The sequence below is a fragment of the Hibiscus syriacus genome, unplaced genomic scaffold (assembly GCF_006381635.1).
Source record: "Hibiscus syriacus cultivar Baekdansim isolate YM2019G1 unplaced genomic scaffold, ASM638163v2 tig00110776_pilon, whole genome shotgun sequence".
Taxonomy (NCBI): Eukaryota; Viridiplantae; Streptophyta; class Magnoliopsida; order Malvales; family Malvaceae; genus Hibiscus; species Hibiscus syriacus.
This window is the reverse complement of record NW_024062857.1, coordinates 1-27,663: the sequence shown is the minus strand read 5'-3', so window position 1 is coordinate 27,663 and position 27,663 is coordinate 1. Positions and strand designations below refer to the sequence as shown.

Genomic DNA, 27,663 nt, shown 5'->3' with positions numbered 1-27,663 from the left:
TGTTAGTGTTTAAAGATAGGGAAAGGGTTAATGTCAATGAACCTTTTAGACCTGTATTCTTTAAGGAAGAATCATGTCTATTGAACTTGTAGATATGCATATGTTGATACTTAATGCAATACTTAAAGAATATTCATATTCATTATCATAAATATTTGACACAAATGAGCAATAAGAATATTCAAGTGTGAAGTTATTTGCTAGGAAATGTGAAATGATTCAGGGTTAAAAACATACAAGAAGCTAAAAGGAAAGTGGTATTTATCAATGAAAAGGCCTATAAGGCTTCCATTGTTTCACAGCTTCACTCAGGGAATTCGGGACCATAGCCAACCATGACGACAAATCCGGCAAAGGTCCTGTTAGGGCAAGATAATTTAGTCCTTGGCTTTCAGGCATTCTCTTCCAGTTCACCTACATCAAAAAGAAAATTAAATCTAAGATTCCTTCCATCTAAGTGATAATATCAAATAGATATCCACACCTAAATAAAAAAAATAGCATGACTGTGAACTTCATGTATGTTTCCTGGTTAGTGTTAACTTCCTAAAAATGCTACTTTTAAAGCCTTTTTCACTTAAGTTATTGTTTGTTTAAAAGCTCATTTTAGTCATTTTAGGATCATGTAGTTGCATATAGTTGCATTTGTGGTGGTTGCACTATTTTATTTCTCAATGGTGCTGTTTGAGGGAAAGGTGCAGTTTGTCTATGGTGTGCAGGGAATAGCAAGAAAAAGGATTCTTTGGGAAGTAATGCCGCGGCATCACACGTTGCTAAAGCAGATTGAAATGCCTTGGCATTTCTGGCGCAGAAAAATACGAAAAGATATTTCTGCATCAGGACAGCTGGCACTGGACAGCTGTCCCTGCACGTGGAGGACTGCTGTAACCGCCTGCTAGAGCTGCCAATATACCACTGCCACTTGGAGGATAAGGTTCATGCACAAAATGTGATCCTAGGGGTATGAGGGGTATTTTGCACCTAACAAACTCATCATTACCCCTAGATATTTTATTTATTATATATGACACCTCATGGGAGAGGAAAAGGAGAGGGAGCACACGCATAGAGCAGAAAAATCAGATTTTTATTTTCTTTTTTTCCTTTCTTCTTCCTTGGAATATTCCTCCATTGATAAAGCTCCAAGGAGTGGCAAGCTAGGCGCCGAAAGGAGCTAGCGAGCTAGGTGGTTCGTGGTGGCCGAGAGGAGACCTCCGGTGGCGCGTCGAAGGCTTCTTCTCACTTCCCTTTTTGCTGTTATTTCTTTATATTATTTTGTGGGTTGTTGGAACGAATTTTCATGACTTTGTGTTTGGATATTTCGAACCCCACCATGAACTAACTTATTTGGTGGTGGTTGGTTGAATGGTTGTTTAAACTTTATTTTTAATGGTATATTTAAGTTTATTTTGGTTCTTTATTTGCTTTGCTTATGAATGCTTCACCATCTAAGCTTGTAAGAGGCATGGAAATGTCCATCTCTTAGATGAAGGTTAGGTATTCGGAAGAATCCTAAACTAAAAATACTTGTAAGTATTCGGAAGAAACGCAAGATAAGATCCTCATAAGCAATGGGTTATGATATTTTCAAGGGGCTTTGAACCGGCCTAGGAATATTATAACTTAATCCCTTAGATCTCGGAAGAGACTAGGTTAGGATTTCAACGACTAAAAAGGGTGTCTTCATCAATAGGGTAGGTTGTCCAACATCGTTGAGTGAGAGCAGATGCCTTGACATCCTATTCTGTTAGGTTCTTTTGAACACCTTAGGAAAGCCCTGTCGAGTAAGTAAAGACAAGATAGCTTAGATATACTTGAGAAATAAGTTTAGCAACCTTAGACCAATCCTTACCATTCATTTCATTGGAAGCTTGTCACGTGAGGATTATTTTCTTCTTATTTTATTTATCTTTTTAATTTACTGTTTTTACCATTTCTCATTGCCTTGACATTTCATCATACTCAATATTAAACATCCATCATTGCCACTGCATTTCCATTTGCTACACCATCACACCATCAATCCGCATCCACCAGCATACACATATCCATTGTCGTGACATTTGTATATATCAAGACTAACTATACTTAGATAGAATATTGCATTGCTTTGGTTAGACTTTTGTGATTTCACCCAATCCCTGTGGAGACGATACTCACTCATCATTATATTACTTGAGCGATTGTGTATACTTGCACATTATTTGCGTATATTTTATAGTACTCACAACACGCAACAAGTTTTTGGCGTCGTTGCCGGGGATGGCAGCCTGAAGTTATTTAGTTTTGCCAGAGCATTTTATTTTGTTTTGCATTTTTATTTTTGTATAGTTTACTTGATATTTTTGTTTTATTTTTCAGGTTTATTTAGTGTATGCCTAGAAGAAATTCTAAAGAGCCTTTGGAACCAATAGAACCTGAGATTGAAAGACTCTTTAGAAGAAGAAGACGTGCTCAAAGAAATATGTATCAGATTGGAAACCAAGGCATTGGTCAAGATGACGGAAATCAGAATGCCGAGGCATTAAACAATGCTGAACCTGCTATCAGGCCTCGTGTTATTCGAGATCATTTAAATCCGATGCTGGATAATCTGAATCCTGGGATTGTGGCACCCGAAATTCAAGCTGCACATTTCGAGCTGAAACCAGTCATGTTCAACATGTTGAATTCCATTGGGCAGTTTGGGGGTATGCCAACTGAAGATGCCAGGCAGCACATTCGCAATTTTCTGGAAGTTTGTGATTCTTTCCACCAAGAAGGAGTGAATGAGGATTTTCTGAAATTAAAGCTTTTTCCGTATTCATTGCGTGACCGAGCAAGGGCTTGGTTGAGTGGTGTACCAGCCGGTTCGATGGAATCATGGGCAGATCTTTGCAAGAGCTTCTTATTGAGGTACAACCCACCGAATATGAATACGCAGCTAAGGAATGAAATATCATCTTTTCGCCAGGGCGACGACGAATCCATGTATGAGTGTTGGGATCGTTACAAGAGTTTGCTTCGAAAGTGTTCAAATCATGGTTTTCATGATTGGACTCAAGTAGTCATGTTCTATAATGGAGTCAATGCACCCACGAGGATGTTACTGGATGCCTCGGCAAATGGGACATTGCTGGATAAATCACCTACGGAGGCGTTTGCTATCTTGGACAGAATTGCTAACAATGATTATCAATTTCCTTCCTCAAGACTTGGGAGTGGGAGGAGAGCACCTGGAGCATTCGAGTTAGAAGCCAAAGATTCGGTGTCCGCTCAACTCTCCGCTATTACTAATATGTTGAAGAACTTACAATGTTCCACTGATGTGAAGGAAGTGAAAACAACTAGTCTGGCATGTCTGTTATGCCAAGGCAATCATCACGAGAGCGAATGTCCAACCAACCATGAGTCCATCAACTTTGTTGGTAATTACAATCGAGGCAGCAACAATCCTTACTCAAACACTTATAATGCTGGATGGCGTCAGCATCCTAATTTTTCATGGGGAAATCAAGGAGCCCATAATGCTAATCAACCTACTAGGCAGCAGAATCACAATGAGCCTTAAAGTTACCAAAATGTTATGCCATGGCATAATGCTAACAAAGGAGCTTCATCTTCAGCGAGCATAAGTTCCTTAGAAGCTACAATTCAAGAATTCATATCTACTACGAAGACAATGTTGCAAGACCATTCTACTTCAATTAAGAATCAAGGAGCTTTACTTCATAGTCAAGGCGCCTTACTTCAAAGCCATAGCTCGTCTCTGAGAGCTTTGGAAGGTCAAGTTGGTCAGATTGCTACGGCATTGCAAGAGCGTCAGCATGGACGTTTGTCAAGTGATACTGAAGTCACTAAAGGGCCTGGAAAAGAGCACTGCAATGTGTTAACTCTTAGGAGTGGAACACAAATCAATCGACAATTCAAGGATAGTGGGCCACAACAAGATGATTATAATCCCACTACTGAAGCTGAATTACAAGATGATAGAGTTTCTGATAAGGACAAGGAGGAGGATTCTGCCAAGGTACCAGATTCTGATGTCAAGGCAAAAGAAAATTCTATTCCTACAGCTAAGGAAGCTAGACCTCCCCCACCCTTCCCGCAAAGATTGAAGAAACACAATGATGAAGTTCAGTTCAAGAAGTTCGTAGACATTCTTGATCAGCTCCATATCAATATACCTCTCTTGGAAGCTGTTGAACAGATGCCGATGTATGCCAAATTTCTGAAGGACATCTGTACCAAGAAAAGGAAAGTAGAGACTGTTGCCACGGCAACAGAATTTTGTTCTTCATTGAGTAAGTTGCCACCAAAGAGAAATGATCCGGGTAGCTTCATTATTCCTTGCTCAATTGGAGCTAATTTTGTTGGAAAGGCTTTATGTGATCTTGGTTCAAGTGTCAACTTAATGCCAAAATCGATATTCTTGAAGCTTGGCATAGGCGATGCAAGACCCACCTCAGTTATTTTACAACTTGCCGACAAATCCCATGTTAAACCTGAAGGGAGAGTCGAGGATGTCATAGTAAAGGTGGACAAGTTTGTGTTTCCAGTCGACTTCTTAATTCTGGACTGCGAAGTTGATGCCAAGGCACCAATCATTCTGGGAAGACCTTTCCTAGCCACTGGACGTATCTTGATAGACTGTGAAAAAGGTGAACTCACCATGAGAGTGGCTGATCAGTGTGTAACTGTTAATGTTTTTAGAATGCTCAAATATGTTGACGACACTGAAGAATGCCAAGGCATTTCTGAATTGAACTCAGTAATTGAAGAAGAGACTGAACATCTTTGCCATAACAACTTCATTCAGCTAGCAGAAAATGAATATTGGGTGGATGATGAAAGCTTAGTGGAGTCCGACGACTTTTCAATTTTGGAGGAGCAATCTAGCTTAGTACAAGTTAGATCAAGTATGAATTTTGAACCTCTAAATTTTGATGAATTCATTTCTCCTAAGCCTTCATTATTGCATGCACCCAATCTAGAGCTTAAGACTTTGCCAGGGCATCTTAAATATGTTTACTTAGGTAGCGATGAGACTTTACCGGTGATTATTTCCACTAACCTTACTGCTAACCAAGAGCAAAGTTTGTTAAGTGTTTTGACGCAGCATAAGAAAGCAATTGGTTGGACTATGGCCGATTTGAAAGGCATTAGTCCCACAATCTGCATGCACAAGATTCTGCTAGAAGATTGCCACGGCAATTCAATTGAACCACAAAGAAGACTCAACCCTGTTATGAAGCAAGTGGTGATGAAAGAAATTCTGAAATGGCTTGATGCTGGAGTGATCTACCCTATCTCCAATAGCTCATGGGTGAGCCCTGTCCAATGCGTTCCGAAGAAAGGAGGCACGACGGTGGTTACGAATGAGGATAATGAGCTATTACCTACTCGCACTGTTACCGGCTGGAGGATATGCATGGACTATAGAAAACTCAACAAAGCTACGAAGAAGGACCACTTTCCTCTACCTTTCATCGACCAAATGTTGGATCGATTGGCCGGCAAAGCATTCTATTGCTTTTTGGATGGGTACTCGGGGTACAATCAAATTGCCATCGCACCAGAGGACCAGGAGAAGACTACATTTACTTGTCCCTATGGCACTTTTTCCTTTAGGAGGATGCTTTTTGGACTCTGTAATGCCCCGGCAACGTTTCAGCGCTGTATGCAAGCTATATTTTCAGATATGGTTGAGGATTTTCTGGAGATCTTCATGGACGATTTTTCTGTTTGTGGGGATGATTTTGAACGATGCATCGGCAATTTAGCAAAAGTTCTCAAGAGATGCGAGGAGGCTGAGTTGGTCTTAAACTGGGAAAAATGTCACTTCATGGTGACTGAAGGTATTGTATTAGGCCACAAAATTTCACACAAGGGTATTGAGGTAGACAAGGCGAAAATTGAAGTGATTGAAAAGTTGCCACCACCAACTTTGGTCAAGGGAATAAGAAGTTTTTTTGGACATGCTGGATTTTATAGAAGATTTATCAAAGACTTCTCCAAGATTTCTAAGCCCTTGTGCACATTGCTTCAACAAAACCAACCCTTTGTGTTTGACGAATTATGCCTCGGCGCATTTACTGAGCTGAAACGACAACTGATCTCGGCACCCATTGTAGTCCCTCCCGACTGGACATCACCATTTGAGCTGATGTGTGATGCAAGCGACTATGCCGTAGGAGCTGTTTTGGGGCAACGCCGAGGTAAAATTTTTCATGTTATTTATTACTCTAGCCGCACTTTAAATGAAGCACAATTGAACTACACCACCACTGAGAAAGAATTACTTGCCGTGGTATTTGCTTTTGATAAATTTAAACCTTACCTAATAGGCACTAAAGTTATTGTTCACACTGATCATTCGGCCATAAAATACTTAGTGAACAAAAAGGATGCCAAGCCTAGACTTATTAGGTGGATCTTACTTTTGCAAGAATTTGACTTAGAGGTGGTAGATAGAAAAGGAACTGAAAATCAAGTTGCTGATCACTTATCTAGGCTAGAGAACAATTCTGAATGCCATGACACTGTAGATATCCAAGAGGAATTTCCTGATGAGAAAATTTTATATGCCGCGGCAATCCCGTGGTACACTGACCTTGTTAATTTTCTTGTTAGTGGAATTGTGCCTTTTGATTTGAATAGTCAGGCTAAAAAGAAGTTCAAGCACGATGCAAGGCACTATTTTTGGGATGAGCCATATCTGTTCAAACATTGTGCCGATCAGCTCATTAGACGATGTGTACCCGAAGAGGAGCAAAGTGATATTTTGTACCATTGTCATTCGGCCCCAAGTGGAGGCCATTTTGGTGGAACAAGGACTGCTGCTAAGGTCCTGCAATCAGGCTTTTACTGGCCAACTTTGTTTAGAGATGCCCAAGCATTTTACAAAGGATGTGATCGATGCCAACGGACTGGAAACATCTCCAGACGACATGAGATGTTGCTGCAAAATATTTTGGAGATAGAGCTGTTTGATGTGTGGGGCATCGACTTCATGGGACCATTCCCATCTTATGAAGGAAAATTATATATATTGCTTGCTGTGGATTATGTGTCAAAGTGGGTGGAAGCAATAGCAACTTCAAAGAATGACTCTAAGACCGTACTCAAGTTTTTGCACAAGTATATTTTCACTCGGTTTGGAGTACCTCGTGCTATCATCAGTGATGAAGGAACCCATTTTGATAACAAGTTGATTGCCAAGGCATTGCTGAGATATGGAGTTCGACACAAGATTGCCACGGCATATCATCCGCAGACAAATGGCCAGGCTGAGATATCTAATCGAGAGATCAAGCAGATTTTAGAGAAAGTGGTGAACCCAAAGCGAAAGGATTGGTCGCCAAAGTTGGATGAAGCACTTTGGGCGTACAGAACAGCATTCAAAACTCCTTTGGGGATGTCACCCTTCAAGTTAGTGTATGGTAAAGCTTGTCATCTCCCGGTTGAGCTTGAACATAAAGCTTATTGGGCTATCAAGCGATTGAATTTCGATGCTCAACTAGCTGGGGAGCAGAGATTATTAGAACTTAATGAAATGGAAGAGTTTAGAGCACAAGCATATGAGAATGCTCGGATATACAAGGAGAAAACCAAGAAGTGGCATGACCAAAAACTGATGCCACGGCATTTTCATGTGGGGCAACAAGTCTTGCTTTACAACTCCAGACTTAAACTCTTTCCTGGGAAGCTAAAATCTCGATGGTCAGGGCCATTTGAGGTGCATTATGTCTATCCCCATGGAGCTGTTGACATCAAGAGAATAGACAATGGGAAGATCTTCAAGGTCAATGGCCAGCGTCTGAAAGCCTACAATGGAATTCCACCACCGCACAACAAGGACGTGTTACGGCTGCACGATACTGAAGCGTGCCCAGAGGAGAACCAAATTTCGATGCCTCGGCATTGAATTTGTGTCTGTGCATAAATAAAATTTAACATTCAAGTTTTTTCTTTAGTTTTATTTTATTTTATTTTGTAATTAATTTTTGATCTGATTTGTAGGGACCACATTGCTGCAAACCGTACAAGGAGCGGTTACCAAAGGGAGGAAAGGACAAAGCATTAATTGGAGAGATATTCTTTTGATTTGTTTCTTTTTAATTTAATTTCTGACATTTCTTTTCTCTTTCCACAGTTTTTATCCCATCACATCATTGCTTTTTGGCAGTTTTTCCTTCCCCATACACGCACAACCCCCATCCACTAATTTCTCTCTTAACCGTCCTATCACCCCTTTTCCCTCCTAAATTTTTAACTTTTTCTTTTATCTTTCATTATTAATTTTTCTCTTTCATTTTAACTTTTACCTTTTCTCTTTCTTTCATTCATCTTCTTTCTTTGTTATTTCTCCATAGCCGAAATACATCCAAGTTTTTAAAGCTTTCAAAAGCTTCTTCCTTTTTCATTTTTCTTACTTCAAAAACACTGAAAATGGTGCGCTCAAGACCAGCTCCAACCGACACGACCGCTTGGCAACAGTTTGAGAACGATGAGGCTAAGGCTCGGTTCTAAAACTTCAAGAACCGAAAACTCTTTTTTGAGTTAGGATTTATTTTTACTGAGGAAACCGATGGTGGTTTTGGACCCGATGTTATGGACATCGTGACGCCACTCAAATGGCAGAAGTTTGCTCGTCATCCTGATTCGGTGAACGCCTCATTAGTTAAGGAGTTCTATGCGAATATTTCCAAGCCCAATCAACACTCCATCTTCGTTCGAGGTAAACAAATCCGTTTTACATCCACTACTATTAATCGTTATTTTCATTTGCAGGATGTTGTGGATAACCATGCCACGTTCGAAGAGGAAGCCGATAGCAACACATACGATGGGGTCTTGGAGGACCTTTGTTTCGAAAACACTGAGTGGAATGGTCGCCAGACGAGCCGATACTCGGTCAACCGGGAACGTCTTCAGCCGTGCGCAAAGCTATGGAATCACTTTCTCAAGCATAAATTAATGCCCACCTCCCACAACACTACGGTATCACTTTCACGCTTATGCTTTTACATTCTATAATGGTATCCCGTTCGATCGATGTGGGTCGTATCATTGTTCAGCAAGTTCACGACTGTTTGGGTAAAAAGGCAAGTGCTTTGGTGTTTCCTAATTTAATTACCGCTTTATGTTGTAAGAAAAAAGTTGAGGAAAATGCTTTTGATGAAATTTTACCTGGATTATCGGGCATCACTAGGGCTAGACTTCCACTGTTGTTGGGAATTGAAAATCCCAAGTCTAATGACCCTGTTCATGAGCAATCTGCAGGTGCTACAGAATCGAATGCCGAGGCAAGGTTACTTGCTCTCGAGGAAGCTGTGACGCAGACTCAAGCTCAACTGCATGCTTTACACGGTGACATCCGTAACTTCTTTGGATATGTGAAGCATAGAGATGCTGTGGTGGAATCATTCTTTCAAGAATAATTCCCCACGGACAACGGAATTTTCCTGGATTCCCAGACGAAATTCTGCCGGCATTTAATGCCGAGGCATCTCCAGAGCCTGAGCACGATGCACCTGATCCTCCTGCTGATGACCCTACTCCTGATACACACCGGTCCAAGACTCTTGAATATCCGCCCACTGTCCCTGTCGAAGAAACACCCAGCCCCGTCCCAGCACCCAATCCTTCTCCTGCACAACGTAGTGGTCGCCGCACCAAGACCACGGCTGGACGCATTGTGCACTATTACTCCAAATCTTCCGAGTCCAGCCCAGCACCTATCCGAAAGCGCACCCGACGAGGAGCTGCTAGCACCTCCAAAGCACCACCATCACGTAAACATTGAGGTACCTCTTTTACATCCATTTTCATTTAGTTGCATTTCATTGCATAACATATAGTTTTTAGTTAGTTTGGTTCTCTTTAAAGCATCGAGGACAATGCTTCCCTTAAGTTTGGGGGAGGTAGTGTTCTTGGTAGGTCATATGCATGATAGCATTAGCATAGTATTATGCCATGGCATCAGTAAATGGTAGGACAGTTAGATAAAATGTTTTGAGGATACCCGATGATGATAATTTTGTTAGGCTAGAATCTGAATGTAAATGACTGTTGAGAATGATAGAACTCACTCTAGGGCTTGATGCTTGGTGAAAAATATTTACACGATTTGTATTTTCTCTATACTTAGAAAATTTAGGAAATTTTTATGAAGGAACTCTAGTTAGTCTTGGCATTGAAATATAGTATGGTGTTTAAAAGAAAAATAAAAAACAAACTCCCTTAGAAATGAAACTGTGAATAAATGCTTAAGCATAGCTGTAGAGGGACACTCCTCTTTGCCGTGGCATTTCTTGGAACTTTCTTTAATAAATGGAAGCCTCGTGCATATGAGTGAATGAAAGAAGTCACGGGATGACTCTACTTAACTAGCTCGGGGATGGAAGGTATGTTCCCTTTCATCTAGAGTGTGGGAGAGTAGGTGTGATGAGCTGACTCCCTTCGTAACAGCATCAAAAAAAAGGAGTGAAAATGTGCTTAATGATAAGTAAATGCCTTGACAAAAACTAGAGAACTTGATTAGAAATTGTCTAAATTCGATAAGTATAGATTGGATACAATCACGCACACACACTACCACAAAGGATTTGACCTAAAGAAAAAGTACTTGAATTCTTGATAAGTCTAGCATGTTGAAGCCTATCGTTCTGAGGGTTGAAATTAAATTTTGTCCTACTGTCTTACTATCGAACTTTGCCATGACATTATGCTTATGTAACTGCTATCCATTGCTCGAGGACAAGCAATAGCTTAAGTTTGGGGGTGTGTTAACTTCCTAAAAAGGCTACTTTTAAAGCCTTTTTCACTTAAGTTATTGTTTGTTTAAAAGCTCATTTTAGTCATTTTAGGATCATGTAGTTGCATATAGTTGCATTTGTGGTGGTTGTACTATTTTATTTCTCAATGGTGCTGTTTGAGGGAAAAGTGCAGTTTGTCTATGGTGTGCAGGGAATAGCAAGAAAAAGGATTCTTTGGGAAGTAATGCCGCGGCATCACACGTTGCTAAAGCAGATTGAAATGCCTTGGCATTTCTGGCGTAGAAAAATACAAAAAGATATTTCTGCATCAGGACAGCTGGCACTGGACAGCTGTCCTTGCACGTGGAGGACTGCTGTAACCGCCTGCCAGAGCTGCCAATGTACCACTGCCACTTGGAGGATAAGGTTCATGCACAAAATGTGATCCTAGGGGTATGAGGGGTATTTTGCACCCAACAAACTCATCATTACCCCTAAATATTTTATTTATTATATATGACACCTCATGGGAGAGGAAAAGGAGAGGGAGCACACGCATAGAGCAGAAAAATCATATTTTTATTTTCTTTTTTTCCTTCTTCTTCCTTGGAATATTCCTCTATTGATAAAGCTCCAAGGAGTGGCAAGCTAGGCGCCGAAAGGAGCTAGCGAGCTAGGTGGTTCGTGGTGGCCGAGAGGAGACCTCCGGTGGCGCGTCGAAGGCTTCTTCTCACTTCCCTTTTTGCTGCTATTTCTTTATATTATTTTGTGGGTTGTTGGAACGAATTTTCATGACTTTGTGTTTGGATATTTCGAACCCCACTATGAGCTAACTTATTTGGTGGTGGTTGGTTGAATGGTTGTTTAAACTTTATTTTTAATGGTATATTTAAGTTTATTTTGGTTCTTTATTTGCTTTGCTTATGAATGCTTCACCATCTAGGCTTGTAAGAGGCATGGAAATGTTCATCTCTTAGATGAAGGTTAGGTATTCGGAAGAATCCTAAACTAAAAATACTTGTAAGTATTCGGAAGAAACGCAAGATAAGATCCTCATAAGCAATGGGTTATGGTATTTTCAAGGGGCTTTGAACCGGCCTAGGAATATTATAACTTAATCCCTTAGATCTCGGAGAGACTAGGTTAGGATTTCAACGACTAAAAAGGGTGTCTTCATCAATAGGGTAGGTTGTCTAACATCGTTGAGTGAGAGCAGATGCCTTGACATCCTATTCTGTTAGGTTCTTTTGAACACCTTAGGAAAGCCCTGTCGAGTAAGTAAAGACAAGATAGCTTAGATATACTTGAGAAATAAGTTTAGCAACCTTAGACCAATCCTTACCATTCATTTCATTGGAAGCTTGTCACGTGAGGATTATTTTCTTCTTATTTTATTTATCTTTTTAATTTACTGTTTTTACCATTTCTCATTGCCTTGACATTTCACCATACTCAATATTAAACATCCATCATTGCCACTGCATTTCCATTTGCTACACCATCACACCATCAATCCGCATCCACCAGCATACACATATCCATTGCCGTGACATTTGTATATATCAAGACTAACTATACTTAGATAGAATATTGCATTGCTTTGGTTAGACTTTTGTGATTTCACCCAATCCCCTGTGGAGACGATACTCACTCATCATTATTACTTGAGCGATTGTGTATACTTGCACATTATTTGCGTATATTTTATAGTACTCACAACACGCAACAGTTAGCAATTTTCCATCTCATATATGACCTTGTAATTTATGCAACATTTGTCTTCTAGCAAATAGCATAGTCAGATAATTTATTAACACTTTTTTTATCTTCAACATGATAGTTGTTTGACAATTGGAAGGTGGAACCATAAAGAAACAAAGGAAATCTAGGACTTATAAGTTTATATACACGGCATGAAAAAATAGCACAAATACACAAAATATCTCAAACTCTATATAATATAAATTACTAATCTATCAAAACTCATATAAATAGAAAATACTTTAAGAACAATTATGATATGACAAAAATACAACACCATATAAATACATGAATTGCCAAGTCTAAAAGAGTGTAAGGTTATTCCTCGGACAAGACTAAAATATTTCGTTATATTTATAGGTTTAGGCATTATATTACTCGGTCTCACATGTAAGTGTTGAATACATGTATGTGTTTGAAATGGGTATAGCCAAAGTTTTTTAAGTTTTTCCATCTAAATGGATATGCCTAGAGTTATATCCTTGTGTCAAACACGAGTGTCATACATGGATGCTTCAAGAAAAAAGAAGAGTCTGGGCAACATAGGTTTTAGTAGTTATAATTTTAGGATTCTTTATATTCATAAAGTTATTTCAAACAGTATTTTACTCATTTAATTACTGGTAGTTTTGCATTATAAATGATAGACTGGATGATATGCTTTGCTTTGTTTTCCATCTACTTGATTTTTGGTCTTTCTAATATGAATGGAGAAACACGTGCAAGTGAAGCAATGGGGAGTAAAAACATTAAAACCAAGCTTAAAACAGTAAAAGTGCGGAAATATTGTGTTATTATCTTTCCTTGAGGAAAATATTGTGTATTATTATCTTTCTTTTTCTCGTATAAAGCATGCAAAAAAATGAGGTTTAGGGATTAGATTACTTATTTTTTAGAGTTTATTTCCTTCCTTTATTTATCTCTTCTACTTCTAGTCTATAAGATAGACCTGTAACTAAGAGAATATACAATACAAAATTTCATTCTTTTCAACAAAAAGGAAATTAGTTGAATCCTAAGTATTCATACATATCAAGAGATCAAAATCTAGTCAGATGACCACTAAACAAAATGAACACACAAATCTAACCATTATCTAAAATGAAATACAAGCATTAAGGTAAAAATAAAAAATAAAAACCAATTTAGACAAATTCTGAAGTTTGCCTGTTTCAACAAGTTTCCACTACACATACATAGTAAAATTAGATATTTCACATCGATTTAAAGATCCTTCGGGTTAACTTCTTCAACACTTTTCCACTAAATATACATGGTTAAATTAATTATTTCATATCAACTTAAAGCTCCTTCAGGATAACTATTTCATAGCAGGGCATCAAAGACTCCAGTATCAAGAATATTACACCTGTGTAGTAGTTTGGTTTGCATCATGTTAATTTTTATTTCATTCAGCTTCTTGTTTCAATCCAGGCTTTGACCTCAGTTTCTTGGTCCACGTGCTAATTCACTTATACAAGACAAGAGAGGGTTTGCTTAAGGCTTTGAGTTATATACAAGGTAGGACCTTTGACTTCGATGTGATTATCCTTTAGTCTTTAGTCAAGATTTCTTGATTCAGTTTGTAATTTCTTTGTTTGTTCCCCTTTCACTCCCAGGCCCATGTGCTAATCCAAATATTCAAGCATTGCTTATCAAGTATGTTAAGTAATAGAAAGTAAGCAAAAAACAAGCATAAGCTAGATAACCCAGTTGGCTCTATAATTTCGTTCTTTTTGAACTATTCAACCATTTAATAAAATATTTCTTGAGAACAGCATCATCTCCCATTCTCACTAAATAAAATTAATTTAATAAATGAAAAAAATATGACCACAAGAACCAAAAAAAAAACAGAAACAAATAACATACTTGTCCGGGAAATGCTTCAGCTAATGCCTTGATGGTAGAATTTTGTATCCAAATTTCATCAACAGATTTATGGTGTACTATTCCATCTATGGATGATTCACTTATCCCACCACAATTAACCATAATTCGACCATTGGGCATCAATCTATCACTTAGTTTCAACCTGACAAAGGAAATTATATAACATGTTGCAAACTGTCAAATATGGACATGAAACATGTAGCAAACAAGTCATTACTGTTTGTCTAACAGATAACAGATGATGATCTTGTAGGCCTCAGTCATCAACTCATTTGGCCAGCTCCCTGGTGTTATACTGCAGTTTGCATGGTTCACTCTTTGCCAACAATTTAATCCATCTTCTTTAGCATGGGTTTATCTTATTATTACTTTGGCATTTAGCATTTATTATTTCCTAAATTCATCATTTTGGGTTGTCATTATCATCAACTGATTATAATTAATTTCTGAAGATATCCTTATCATCTAAGACAAATAAAGTCCAGTACATTTGACTGAAAAAGTTGTGGAATTTATGTTAATGAACTTTTTTCAATGAAAACATGCCAAGAGAGATTTCTCTCTCCAGAGGACTCAACTTTTCGATATTTCTTATAGTATTTTTGTGAGTCTATCTTCCTTCAAAAGATAGAGTCTTCTGAGAAACGAGCAGTAAGAGTGTACGGTAGAAGCTAAAAAGAAAAAAAAAGGATCATAGCACCCTATTGAGATATGAACCCTACAGAAGAAGCGAGTAAATCGGGAACAACTCAATTTGTCGGACTGGGAAATTGAACAGGAAAGTTGGACACTTCGACTTCCTATAACACATAGATCATGGTCTTTATTTGATGTTGTGACTGATTTAGGGCAATATATAAGCCTGAATAAATAGAATTTTTTCCTTCTATCATGTTTCTTCAAATTTGAGTTTCAGAGCTGTTGGGTGTACTTAATTTACAGGTTTCTTATACATGAAGTTCTGGGAATTTTGGTAACATCTTGGTTTGCTAAAAAAATTACTAGTTTTTGAGTCTAAAAGTCTGGTCTTATGTTTTGCTAATGCTAACATATTTTCAATTTATAACATAATATTGCTCTAAGTCAGTTTGTTAGCTCTCTACTTGATAAGTCCTTGTTCAACCATCACTGGAAGATGTCTGTACATGATATGAGAGCTCATTGTAAAGAAAATGAAACTAATCTGATGATTGATGAAGCAATGGACCTTAGATGTAAAACAAAGGATCCAAGCATAAGCTTAGTGATTTCTTCACCTCTGCTATTCTAATTTTGTACTCATCACAAGAAATCCTATAGAAGATAATCTCATAAAACACAAGTCTACTGTTGTAAAACCCAAATTACACCTGCATTCATCAAAGAATGAAGCCTAATGCAAATTTTACACAAATAGTGCTCACAGTACCAGAACTATAGCCCGTTATCCCTTATTCTCTGCACTCAGCCTCAGACCTATTGTAACTCTATACAAGCCCCACCGCTTTTCTCTTAACTAAATCTATAAAAAAAGTCTCTAATATGTTTTGTGATTGCCACATGGTACATACCTCTTGCAACTGCGACAGAACCTTTCCATCAGAGAACAAGTCAATGACGATACCTGAATGTTAACTGTCACAAGTTAGAAAAAAAGGGGTGCTAAAGCCGATATCATGCTTTAGCTGAAAATGTAGATGCTAACTGGAATTATGAACCAAAAGCCAGAAAATAATAGCCTTTTTGAGATCATCAGAATAAAGAACTTAATCAACTCAACCTCCAGCAGCTTATTTCTAGGAGATATATAGGATTCCTAGTGTATGAAACAAGATAATATCCAGGAGAAAATGTTTGTGTGTGTGTTAATGATCTTAGAAAGTCAACTATGCATAAAACTAAAACTGAAATCTCACCAGCATATCCTGAAGGAAGATGCTGTTCAGGTGAAAAGACATCACCAATGTGAACTTGAAGCCCACCACCAACTTCATTACACTTCTCAAGATTGGATAGACCAAAATATTATCTTGCTTTATCAATTAACTATGTACAGAAAAGAAATAATCACCACCTATTAAAAAAGAAATCAATTGAGAGTGATCTTCATTGATTTAAATATTTAAACCATGCAAAGACGGTTCGTAAGTATAGCAAATGCCACCTTACTAAATTCTTTAAGTGGTATGGAACAATGATAATGATACTAAATTGTAGAATGTCTACCATGCACTTGCCAACATAAATTTATCCTTACTATTTCATCAATCTCCCAACCTTCAACCTGCAATGAAGGCCACACGTCAAGCATCAGATGCGCAGCTGTTCCACCGCCCTACAATAGAGTATAGCTTCACAAACATATTCACTAATTTCAAATTAGCGAGAACAAAACTGCAGGTTAGAATCAGATAAAAGATAAAATGCGTTACCAATCCGTAGATTGCGATGGGACCTTCAGGAACAATTGGTAGTAAACTAGCGAATTCGTCCTAAAATTGGTAAGGGAAAAAAGATAGTTAAAACAGCCCACACAAACTGAAGGCATATGGAAAGTGGAAACACGGTATAGAACATCTTATCTGACACTAATCAATTTGATCAGGCTAGACAATTACAATCAAAGTGAACAGGTTTATAGGGTTCCAAAACAAAACAGAACATGCTTAAACTGATTACATGTGAAAAAAAAAAGTACGAAAGAACAAAAGAACAAAAGAAGAGGCTTCTTCACAACATACCCAATATGATCCAGTCCATTTCTCGCCACCCTTTTGTAGAATGCTATGGACATTATCTGCAATGGGCGCATTGGGATTTTGGGAATGAATCAAGCCATTGTATATAACAATAACGAGCGATTGATAAATATTCTAAAAAAAATGAAAGAAAACGTACGAGTGGAATCGAGTAGAAGCATCCTGGATTCAGCAGTGTAGACGATGAGAATGTCATTGTATGCAGTCTTGACGGACGTCAACACTTGAAAGGGCTCTTCTTCTTCTGGTGGCGATTCGTCTTGCTTCGGATAAGCATTGTGGGGTGTTTCTTCATGCTGAGTTGTTAAGTCAATTTGGGTACAACGAGAAGCGATTGAAGAGCGTGGTTTGAAGGGTGTGAGAGTAGGAGTGGGAGGGAAGAAGAAACCCGGGGGAGGGAGATGGGGCGATGCGATTGCTGATTGTGTGAATGAAATTGAAAAGCAAAGCATTGTGAAGATATGATAATGTATTAGGAGAGGCTGAAATGCCAAATGGGCCGCCCCCGCTAAACGCACCTCCTTTCTATACCATTCCATTCGCCTCTCTTTTTTTTCCTATGGTATAATTACAAGCTTTCAAATATCCTTGTATATATATACCACTTTCTCAGGTTTACTCGTAATTTTCTTTTAAAAAAAATATAATTATATGATAATAATAATAATAATAATATTTTTGATATCATTGAATAACCTCAGTGATAAAAATGAGTGTTGTTCTCTCTAGGTTTTTTAGTTCAAACAATTACGTTTGTAAGGTATAGGGATGGCAACGGGCCGGGTTCGGGCAGGGTATTGGTCCCCCGTCCCCGTTTAAAAAATCGGTACCCGTCCCCGTTTAAAAAACTGTGGGGATTTAAACGGGGATCCCCGTCGGGTAATCGGGGGAAACCGCGGGGAAACAGGTATCCCCGTTTAGCATAAACGGTTATTTAAACGGGTATTGGGCCAGGTATTGGGCCAGGTATATATATATTAAATTAAATATATTTTTTATTTAAATTAAATTTTTAATATTATATATATAAATAATTATTTTTAATATTTATCGGGTTGGGTATCGGGGCGGGTAATCGGGGCGGATAATCGGGTAATCGGGGCGGGGATTACCAAACCCGTCCCAGTCCCCGTCCCCATTTAAAATAAATGGGTTTTCCCCATCCCCGTCCCCGTTTATCATCCCCGAACCCGACCCGTTTTATTCGGTTTTCGGTTTTCCCCGTTGGGTTCGAGTTTTTTTGCCATCCCTAGTAAGGTATGTGTATATTATCAATGGTTAATAAATATTTTGAATAGATATTATCTTGTAATCACCTTAAACTATTCGAAAATAATAATAATCTCATAAATAATAAATCATATATAATTTTACATATTCTATAATTATTTATACAATTAATATCTTAACAATATAATAATTATGTTTCATATTTTTTTATACGTATTATATACATTAACAACTCTCGTATAATATAATTGTTTCGAATCACATTTCAAGATAGTTCTCATGTATTTTCAGGGTTTTTGGAATAGACTTAACTACTTTTTTATATTTGTTTTTTTTTAATTTGAATATGTTCTTAGTAATGTAAAGATTTCCTTTCATGTTAGTATGAATTATTCAAATAACCAATAAGACAATAAATAAGGTATTGTACTATTCAATAAATAAATAAAGCAGTGCAATATATATATATATATTTCAATTATGAAACCCTTAGAGCCATGGTCCTAAAACTAAAAGTGTTCATAATTAGTGCATTATCAAGGTACTATAGGTTGAGCTTTCATGCATTTCATGCATGCAACTTATTCTATAGGTTAATGCAACACCCCCAATCCGTACCCGACCCGGATACGAATATGAGGTGTCATATTGACTTTTCAAAACAAGTATATAATAAAACCATAGAAAATTTAAACTTTCATTAACATAAAATCTGTATTTTACATAAGTAAGTTCAAAACATTACAAAATTGATCAGAGCATATGTACATTACGACTCTATTTACATGCCAATACATCTACTACATAACTAAAACATACAGTGCAAAGTACTTCTGATCTGATCTTCCAGTGGAGATATACTGCTTTGTTGTTCCTAAGACTGGTCCTCTTGTTTTCCTGTACCTACGAGTAAAACACTTACCGGCTAAGTCATAAACTTAGTGAGGCATAAATATAATAAGGAATTTCTATAAATATGAACATTCAATCAACTATCCAGTGACCATTATGCTTATCATAAATCCATGATGTCATATATGAATCAATATAAACAATAATAACATGCAAACATGTACATGCTCGTTACATATTTTACAAGTCCATGTACATTATTAAGAACTTTAGGTATATGAGTACTTTGAGGTTGTGTACACATATGCTGTCACCACAGCTCGTATAAGATTTTCACTAAGTGGCATATAAAATCTATATCCCGAAGGACCTATCCATATGTTCCGAAGAACATAGGTACCTGTCCATATGTCCCGAAGGAAGGACATAGGTAACCCTCGACTCTTGGCATGCCAACTATACCTATAGCTCTCATATCATATAACATGAGCACTATTTTCATATCAATTCTCTTATGATCACATGTTTTCTCTCTTTTGTCACATATCACATATATGTGTAACCATCAATTTCATATCATATAACATATGTTACCAGTATATTCACATGAATCAAATATCATATATCAAATCATACAAACATGTATAACTCATGCATGTTTCTATAATGATCATAACATATGCATGTTCATAATTATTAGATTATGAAAATTAATATAGGGAATAGACTCATCACAAGTTTTATTTCCATCAAACTAAACCTATAGTATGCACTCACCTTGATATCAACTACTTCTATGACTTCCTTTCTTTGGATCGAATCCTAACTCGGGGGTCATTCCGGAACTTGCTTACGCTCGATGTCTACATAATCATATATTTATACACATCAGTATTCCAAATAGCATACTATGATTTCTCATTTCTTAAACTAAAGAAAAGGCAAAATTTCATTTTCTATTTGAAGTAGTATTGGTACCCCTATAGGGTATCAATACTTACCTAACTGTGGTATTGGTATCATGCCTAGGAATCGATACCCATATTTCATTTTATAATTCTCGTTTCAAAGATGGTATCGATACCGTCCTTATGGTATCGATATTGTTCTTCATGTATCGATACCTCATGAATGTCTTCCTTATTTTACTCTTGGAGTATCGGTACCCAATGAATCAGTACCAATATCCATAGCCTTGATTTTTCTTTTAGAACCCGAAAATTCACTCATTCTAACTCAAATCATTCATATCTTAACCCCTTTAATACTCTTAACTCAAACATGCATACCCAAACCAATTCCTATGCATTTAATATCTCTTTATCCTCAAAATCTCATCCTCAAAATGGAAATCAAGAATCATACCAAATTTTCTATATGTTATAATTTCAATTGTATCACTTCATATCCCTTAATTCAACTATTGACAAGTCAAATTTAGCTTCCAATTCTACTTATCAACTTTTTTCCAAGTTTTCATTTAAAAACTCCTTATTTTTAATCTCTCTTAACTCCTTCATTCTTTGATTTAAAGTTAACTTAAACTTTCCTTAAGCTTAAGTATCACCGAATGATCAAAAACCACTCTTAAATTCAATGAATAATTAGTTAACAATGAAATTCACCTTAGCAACTTGATTCCACGGTTGAAAGAAATAAGAAGTTGAAGAGAACTCTGGAACTTTTCTTTTTCTTCTCCTACATCCCACGTGTAAATATATATATAACCCCTCTCAAATTAATTATCTTGCTATCAAATGACCATTTTGCCCTTCTATTCTTCCATCTTTGATATTTAATCATATACATCCATGAACTATTCAATTTATCTACTTTGACTAACAAATTCTGAATTTTTCAATTTAGTCACTAACCTGGTATTGAGAATGTTACAAATCTCCCCCTTAAGAAAATTCATCCTCAAAGTTTCATTGCACAAAGAGATGTGGGTACTGATTCCTCATATCTTCCTCACGTTCCCACGTTGCTTCCTCCACCTTGTGATTTCTCCACAATACTTTAACTAATGGAATAGTCTTATTCCTTAGTTGTTTCACCTCATGAGCTAATATTTGGATCAATTATTCCTCATAAATCAGGTCAGGCTGAACCTCTACCTCCTCTGGGGTAACGATATGGGAGGGATCGAACCTATATCTTCGAAGCATTAAAACGTGGAATACATTATGAATCTTTCCATTTCTGGTGGCAAAGCTAATTGGTATGCATTGGTCCAACTCTCTGAATGATCTCATAAGGCCCAATAAAACGAGGACTCAACTTTTTTTGTCCAAATCTCAACCCTTCTTCCATGGAGACACCTTTAAAAACACTTTATCTCCAACTTGAAACTTAATTTATTTTCTCTTCAGATCAGCATATGATTTTTGTCTATCAGCAGTCGCTTTTAGATTGTTCTGAATTACTTGAACTTTTTCTTCCACTTCCTTAATTAAATCAGGACCAAGGACTTCTCGATCCTTAAGCTCGTACTTATTCAAAGGTGTACGACACTTTCTCTCATACAAAGCTTCATAGGGAGCCATTTTAATACTTGACTGATAGCTATTGTTGTAGGCAAATTCGGTAAGTGACAAGTAATTTTCACACGATATTTTGAACTCTATTACACAGGCTCTCAATATATCCTCCAGAATTTGGATAGTCAGCTCGGATTATCCATCGGTCTGAGGATGAAATGTTGTACTGAATCTAGGATCTTGATCAGAAACAATTGAAATCGGTACACCATGCAATCTGATAATTTCCCTGATGTACAATTAGACATACTTATCCATGGAGAAATCGGTTCGTACCATAATGAAATGGGTTGATTTAGTCAATCTGTCCACAATCACCTAAATTGAATCTCTTTTGTTTGGGGTCAAAGGTAACCCCGTCACAAAATCCATCGTTACATTCTTCCATTTTCACTGAGGAATAGACATAGGTTGCAACAGTCCTGATGGAACTTGATGTTCCGCTTTGACTTGCTGACAAGTCAAACACTTGGACATAAATTTCGTAATATTTCTTTTTATTCCTGGCCACCAGTAACGACTCTTGAGATCCATATACATCTTGTTTCCACCCGGGTGCATTATCAAATGACTATAGTGAGCTTCCTTTAATAGACCATTCTTTAACTCATCATCATCTGGAATCACTAGTCTCATTTGATAGTACAAGTTCCCATCAACTTTAATCTCATAATCATAAAGATCTCAATTCTTCACTTAATGTAACTTCTTCAAATACTTTTTATCTTTGGTTTGTAATTCCTTGACTCTGTCTAGCCATGATGGATGAAGGGTTAATTTCGTACATAATGCACCATCACCATCCAATGACAACTTAGCATCTAAAGCTCGTAAGGCTGCAAACGTCTTTCGACTTAAAGCATCCACCAACACATTTGCTTTCCAAGGATGGAAATTGATTACCACATCATAGTCTTTTAGAAATTCTACTCATCTCCTCTGCCTTAAATTCAATTCATTCCGAGTCAACAAATACTTCAAGCTCTTATGATCAGTATATAAATAGCAACATTCACCATATAGGTAGTGATGCCAAATCTTGAGAGCGAGCACTACTGCAGCCAACTCTAATTCATGGGTTGGATAATTCTTCTCATGCGATTTCAATTATCTAGACGCATAAGATACCACTTTTCCCTCTTGCATCGACACACATCCCAAGCCATTATGGGATGCGTGACTATATACCACATAGTTATTGCCCGACTCCGGTTGAACGAATATTGGAGCTTCTGTTAAAATCTTTTTCAACATATCAAAACTTTCTTGACATTCAGGAGTCCAAACAAATGCTACACCTTTCCTCATCAACCTAGTCAAAGGTAAGGTTATCATCGAAAAGTTCTTAACAAACCTTCGATAATAACCCGCAGCCCCAGAAAACTTCGAACTTCAGACACATTCTTTGGAACCTCCCATTCGAGAATGGCTTTTATTTCTGAGTATCAACTCGAATTCCTTCAGTGGAAATTAAATGTCCAAGAAATGTTACCTCATTTAACCAGAACTCATATTCGATAGTTTAGCATACAACTTATTATCTCGCAAGTCTGCAAAACTAATCTTAAGTGTGCACTATGATCTTCATTCGTTTTGAATACACCAATATGTCATCGATGAACACCACAAAATTAGTCTAAATAAGGTTGAAATATTATATTCATTATGTCCATAAGGCAGCCAGTGCATTTGTAACTCCGAAAGGCATCACAATGAACTCGTAGTGGCCATACCTTGTTCTAAATGCGGTCTTTGGAATATCTTTCTCCTGAACCTTCAACTGATGATATCCAAATCTCAAGTCAATCTTAGAGAAAACCGAAGCTCCTTTCAACTGATCAAATAAATCGTCGATCCTAGGGAGATGATACTTATTCTTAATAGTTACTTTATTGAGCTGTCTGTAGTCAATACAAAGACGCATTGACTCATCATTCTTTTTGACGAACAACACTGGAGCTCTCCAGGGTGAGACACTCGGTCTTATGAATCCTTTATCCAATAATTCCTGTAACTGTATCTTTATCTCTTGCAACTCTTTTGGAGCCATTTGTATGTGCCATGACAATAGGCGTAGTTCCAGGCATTATTTCAATCTGGAATTTCACTTCTCTATCTGGAGATAACCCCGGTAATTCTGCTGGAAAAACATCAGGGAACTCTCTGACTATAGAGATTTCTTCTAAACCTTTCTCATTGATTCTAGTATCCATTACATTAGCCTGAAACCCTGACATCCCTTCAAATCTATCTGGAATTCTAGTATTTTTGCTGACATTACTGAAATAATATTTGCTAATGGATTCCATCTGTAACTGAATACTATCACTTCCAATCTATCTGAATTGATTAGCGTTACCCTATTCAGTCTATAATCGACATTCGCATGATAGTGATATAATCAGTCAATTCCTAGTATCACTTCAAATTCGTCAAAGGGTAATTCCATCAGATTAACAGGGAATTCAATTTCCTGAAATTGTATGGGACACCCTCGACACACTCTATTAACCCGAGCAATGTGCCCTAATGGATTTGTACCTATCACATCATTACAAGTAGCTTCTAATTGCATTCCCATTTCTCTCACCAATTTAATAATATATATAGTATGACCCCGTATCAATAAACACCATAACACATTTATCATACAATAGAAAGGTACATGTGATTATCTCTGGATCATCACGGTCTTCATTAGTCTTGAGATTATACACTCGAGTAGTGGAGCGAACTTCCTGCTGAGTAAAAGATTCTGGTGACTTCTGCCTCTTCCTCTACCTCTTCCTCTCTAAGACATCGAAGCAGATCGCTGAGACTGTACAGACTCTCCTATCCCCAATGGGCAATCTCTCATGAAATGGCTTGTTTCCCACATCGGAAACAAGTTCCAGATTTAACTCTACATGTCCCACCGTGATATCTTCCACAAGTCTGATAGTGTCTCAACTGTGCTATTCCATCACCAGACCTTACTGATTGAGTCTGTCTAGCTCTTATCTGATTTAATCCTCTAGCGGAGGATGCCACCGATTCAAACCTCGCTTAAGATCGAAAGCTAGAATCTCTGTCTCTCTTAGGTGGTGTAGAACTTGATGAAGCCTAGTTCTTTTATACGTTGGGCTCTTTGCTCCTCAAACCGTTTATTCTGAGCTCTTTCTAGAGCTTTACTACCTCTTGAAACAAGGACAAGTTCAAAACTATTATCTACTTAAGCCTTGGGCACAAGCCCTCCACAAACCATTCACACACATCCTTCTCTGTAGGCACAATTTTGCCGAAAAATGACTTAATTTTTTAAGCTCACACTCATACTCATACACAGTGCGGTTCATTTGCTTCAAGTTCAAGATTCTTGCTTTATTTGTTGATGAATTGATCTCCTATGTACTTGTGTCTAAACTTTTCAAGGAACAAAACCATGTCACCTAATCACTGGTCATCCTCAAGGTGACATTCGTCCACCAGATTCTCGCTTGCCCACGGAGTAAGGAGACCACTCTGTCTAACTTCTTCATATCAGAACATGGAGTCCATCTAGCATGATCTTTACATCATTGAACCAAAGGTCCGCATCAACAGAACCTTCTTCGGTTTCCCCCTTGAAAATAAGAGTTAAATTCATCCTCTGAGTTGAAAAGGCAGGAGGTTGGAAATGCGTTAAGATAGCGTCCAACGTCTTGAAGAAGACACCTTGATCTTGTACAAGCACTCTAGAAGGTACTGTTATCACCTTGCCGGGCCAGGGCATGTGAGTTACCGCTCTCAGCTAATCTATCATCTTCCGCTTCACTTCAGGAGCTATCTTGTCCAGGCATATAATAAGATATAACCAAATATTTATATTAGCATAACAACATTCTTATTACTCTTATCAGATCAGAATTTCTTACTATCATGTTGGCATGTACACATTTTAAGACACTCTAGACTCCAGTTTATGCCGAGAATCAGCTAAACCATAGCTATGATACCATTAAATGTAAAACCCCCAACCCGTACCCGACCCGGATACGAATCTGATATGTCATATGACTTTTCAAACATGTACATTAATAAAAACCATAGAAATTTAAACTTTCATTAACACAAATCTGTATTTACATAAGTAAGTTCAAAAAATTACAAAATTGATAAGAGCATATGTACATTATGACTCTATTTACATGCCAACACATCTACTACATAACTAAAACATACAGTGCAAAGTACTTCTGTTCTGATCTTCTAGTGGAGATATGCTGCTTTGCTGTTCCTAAGACTGGTCCTCTATTTTCCTGTACCTACGAGTAAAACACTTACACGCTAAGTCATTGACCTAGTGAGGCATAAACATATAATAAGGAATTTCTATAAATATGAACATTCAATCAACTATCCAGTGACCATTATGCTTATCATAAATCCATGATGCCATATATGAATCAATATAACATAATATATTAACATGCAAACATGTACATGCTCGTTACATCTTTTATAAGCCCATATACATTATTGAGTACTTGAGGTTGTGCACACATATTCTGTCACCACAGCTCGTATAAGATTTCCACTAAGCGACATATCAAATCTATATCCTGAAGAACCTATCCATATATTCCGAAGAGCATAGTTATCTGTCCATATGTCCCGAAGGACATAGGTAACCCTCGACTCTTGGCATACCAACTATACCTATAGCTCATATATATAACATGAGTACTATTTTTATATCAATTCTTTATGATCACATGTTTTCTCTCTTCTGTCACATATCACATATATGTGTAACCATCAATTTCATATCATATAACATGTGTTACCACTATATTCACATGAATCAAATATCATATATCAAATCATACAAACATGTATAACGCATGCATGTTTCTATAATGATCATAACATATGCATGTTCATAATTATTAGATATGAAAATTAATATAGGGAATAGACTCATCACAAGTTTTATTCCATCAAACTAAACCTATAGTATGCACTCACCTTGATATCAACTACTTCTATGACTTCCTTTCTTTGGATCGAATCCTAACTCGGGGGTCATTCCGGAACTTGCTTACGCTCGATGTCTACATAATCATATATTTATACACATCAGTATTCTAAATAGCATACTATGATTTCTCATTTCTTAAACTAAAGAAAGACAAAATTTCATTTTCTATTTGAAGTAGTATCAGTACCCCTATAGGGTATCAATACTAACCGAACTGTGGTATTGGTATCATGCCTAGGAATCGATACCCATTTCAATTTGTAATTCTCGTTTCAAAGATGGTATCAATACCGTACTTATGGTATCGATATCATTGGTATCGATATTGTTTCTCAGGTATCGATACCCATGAATGTCTTCCTATTTTACTCTTGGAGTATCGGTACCCGATGAATCAGTACCAATATCCATAGCCTTGATTTTTCTTTTAGAACCCGAAAATTCACTCATTCTAACTCAAATCATTCATATCTTAACCCCTTTACTACTCTTAACTCAAATATACATACCCAAACCAATTCCTATGCATTAATATCTCTTTATCCTCAAAATCTCATCCTCAAATGGAAATCAAGAATCATACCAATTTTATATATGTTATAATTTCAATTGTATCACTTCATATCCTTAATTCAACTATTGACAAGTCAAATTTAGCTTCCAATTCTACTTATCAATTTTTCCAAGTTTTCATTTAAAACTCCTTATTTTTAATCTCTCTTAACTCCTTCATCTTTGATTTAAAGTTAACTTAAACTTTCCTTAAGCTTAAGTATCACTGAATGATCAAAACCACTCTAATTCAATGAATAATTGTTAACAACTTGATTCCACGGTTGGAAGAAAGAAGAAGTTGAAGAGAACTGGAACTTTTCTTTTTCTTCTCTTACATCCCACGTGTAAATATAAAA

General features: G+C 37.2%; 1 protein-coding gene and 1 pseudogene across 1 annotated transcript; both read right to left on the bottom strand.

Moving 5' to 3' along the window:
- Positions 1–182: 182 nt before the first annotated feature.
- Positions 183–16,920, bottom strand: LOC120139829 (annotated as a pseudogene).
- A 32-nt stretch (positions 16,921–16,952) lies between these two features.
- On the bottom strand, positions 16,953–17,670 carry LOC120139828. Its single transcript, XM_039154953.1, has 2 exons — positions 17,271–17,670; positions 16,953–17,169 (listed from the first exon to the last, which is right to left on the bottom strand). The coding sequence occupies exons 1-2, from the start codon at positions 17,668–17,670 to the stop codon at positions 17,048–17,050; spliced, it is 522 nt and encodes a 173-aa protein (XP_039010884.1). The 3' UTR covers positions 16,953–17,047.
- Positions 17,671–27,663: the final 9,993 nt, after the last annotated feature.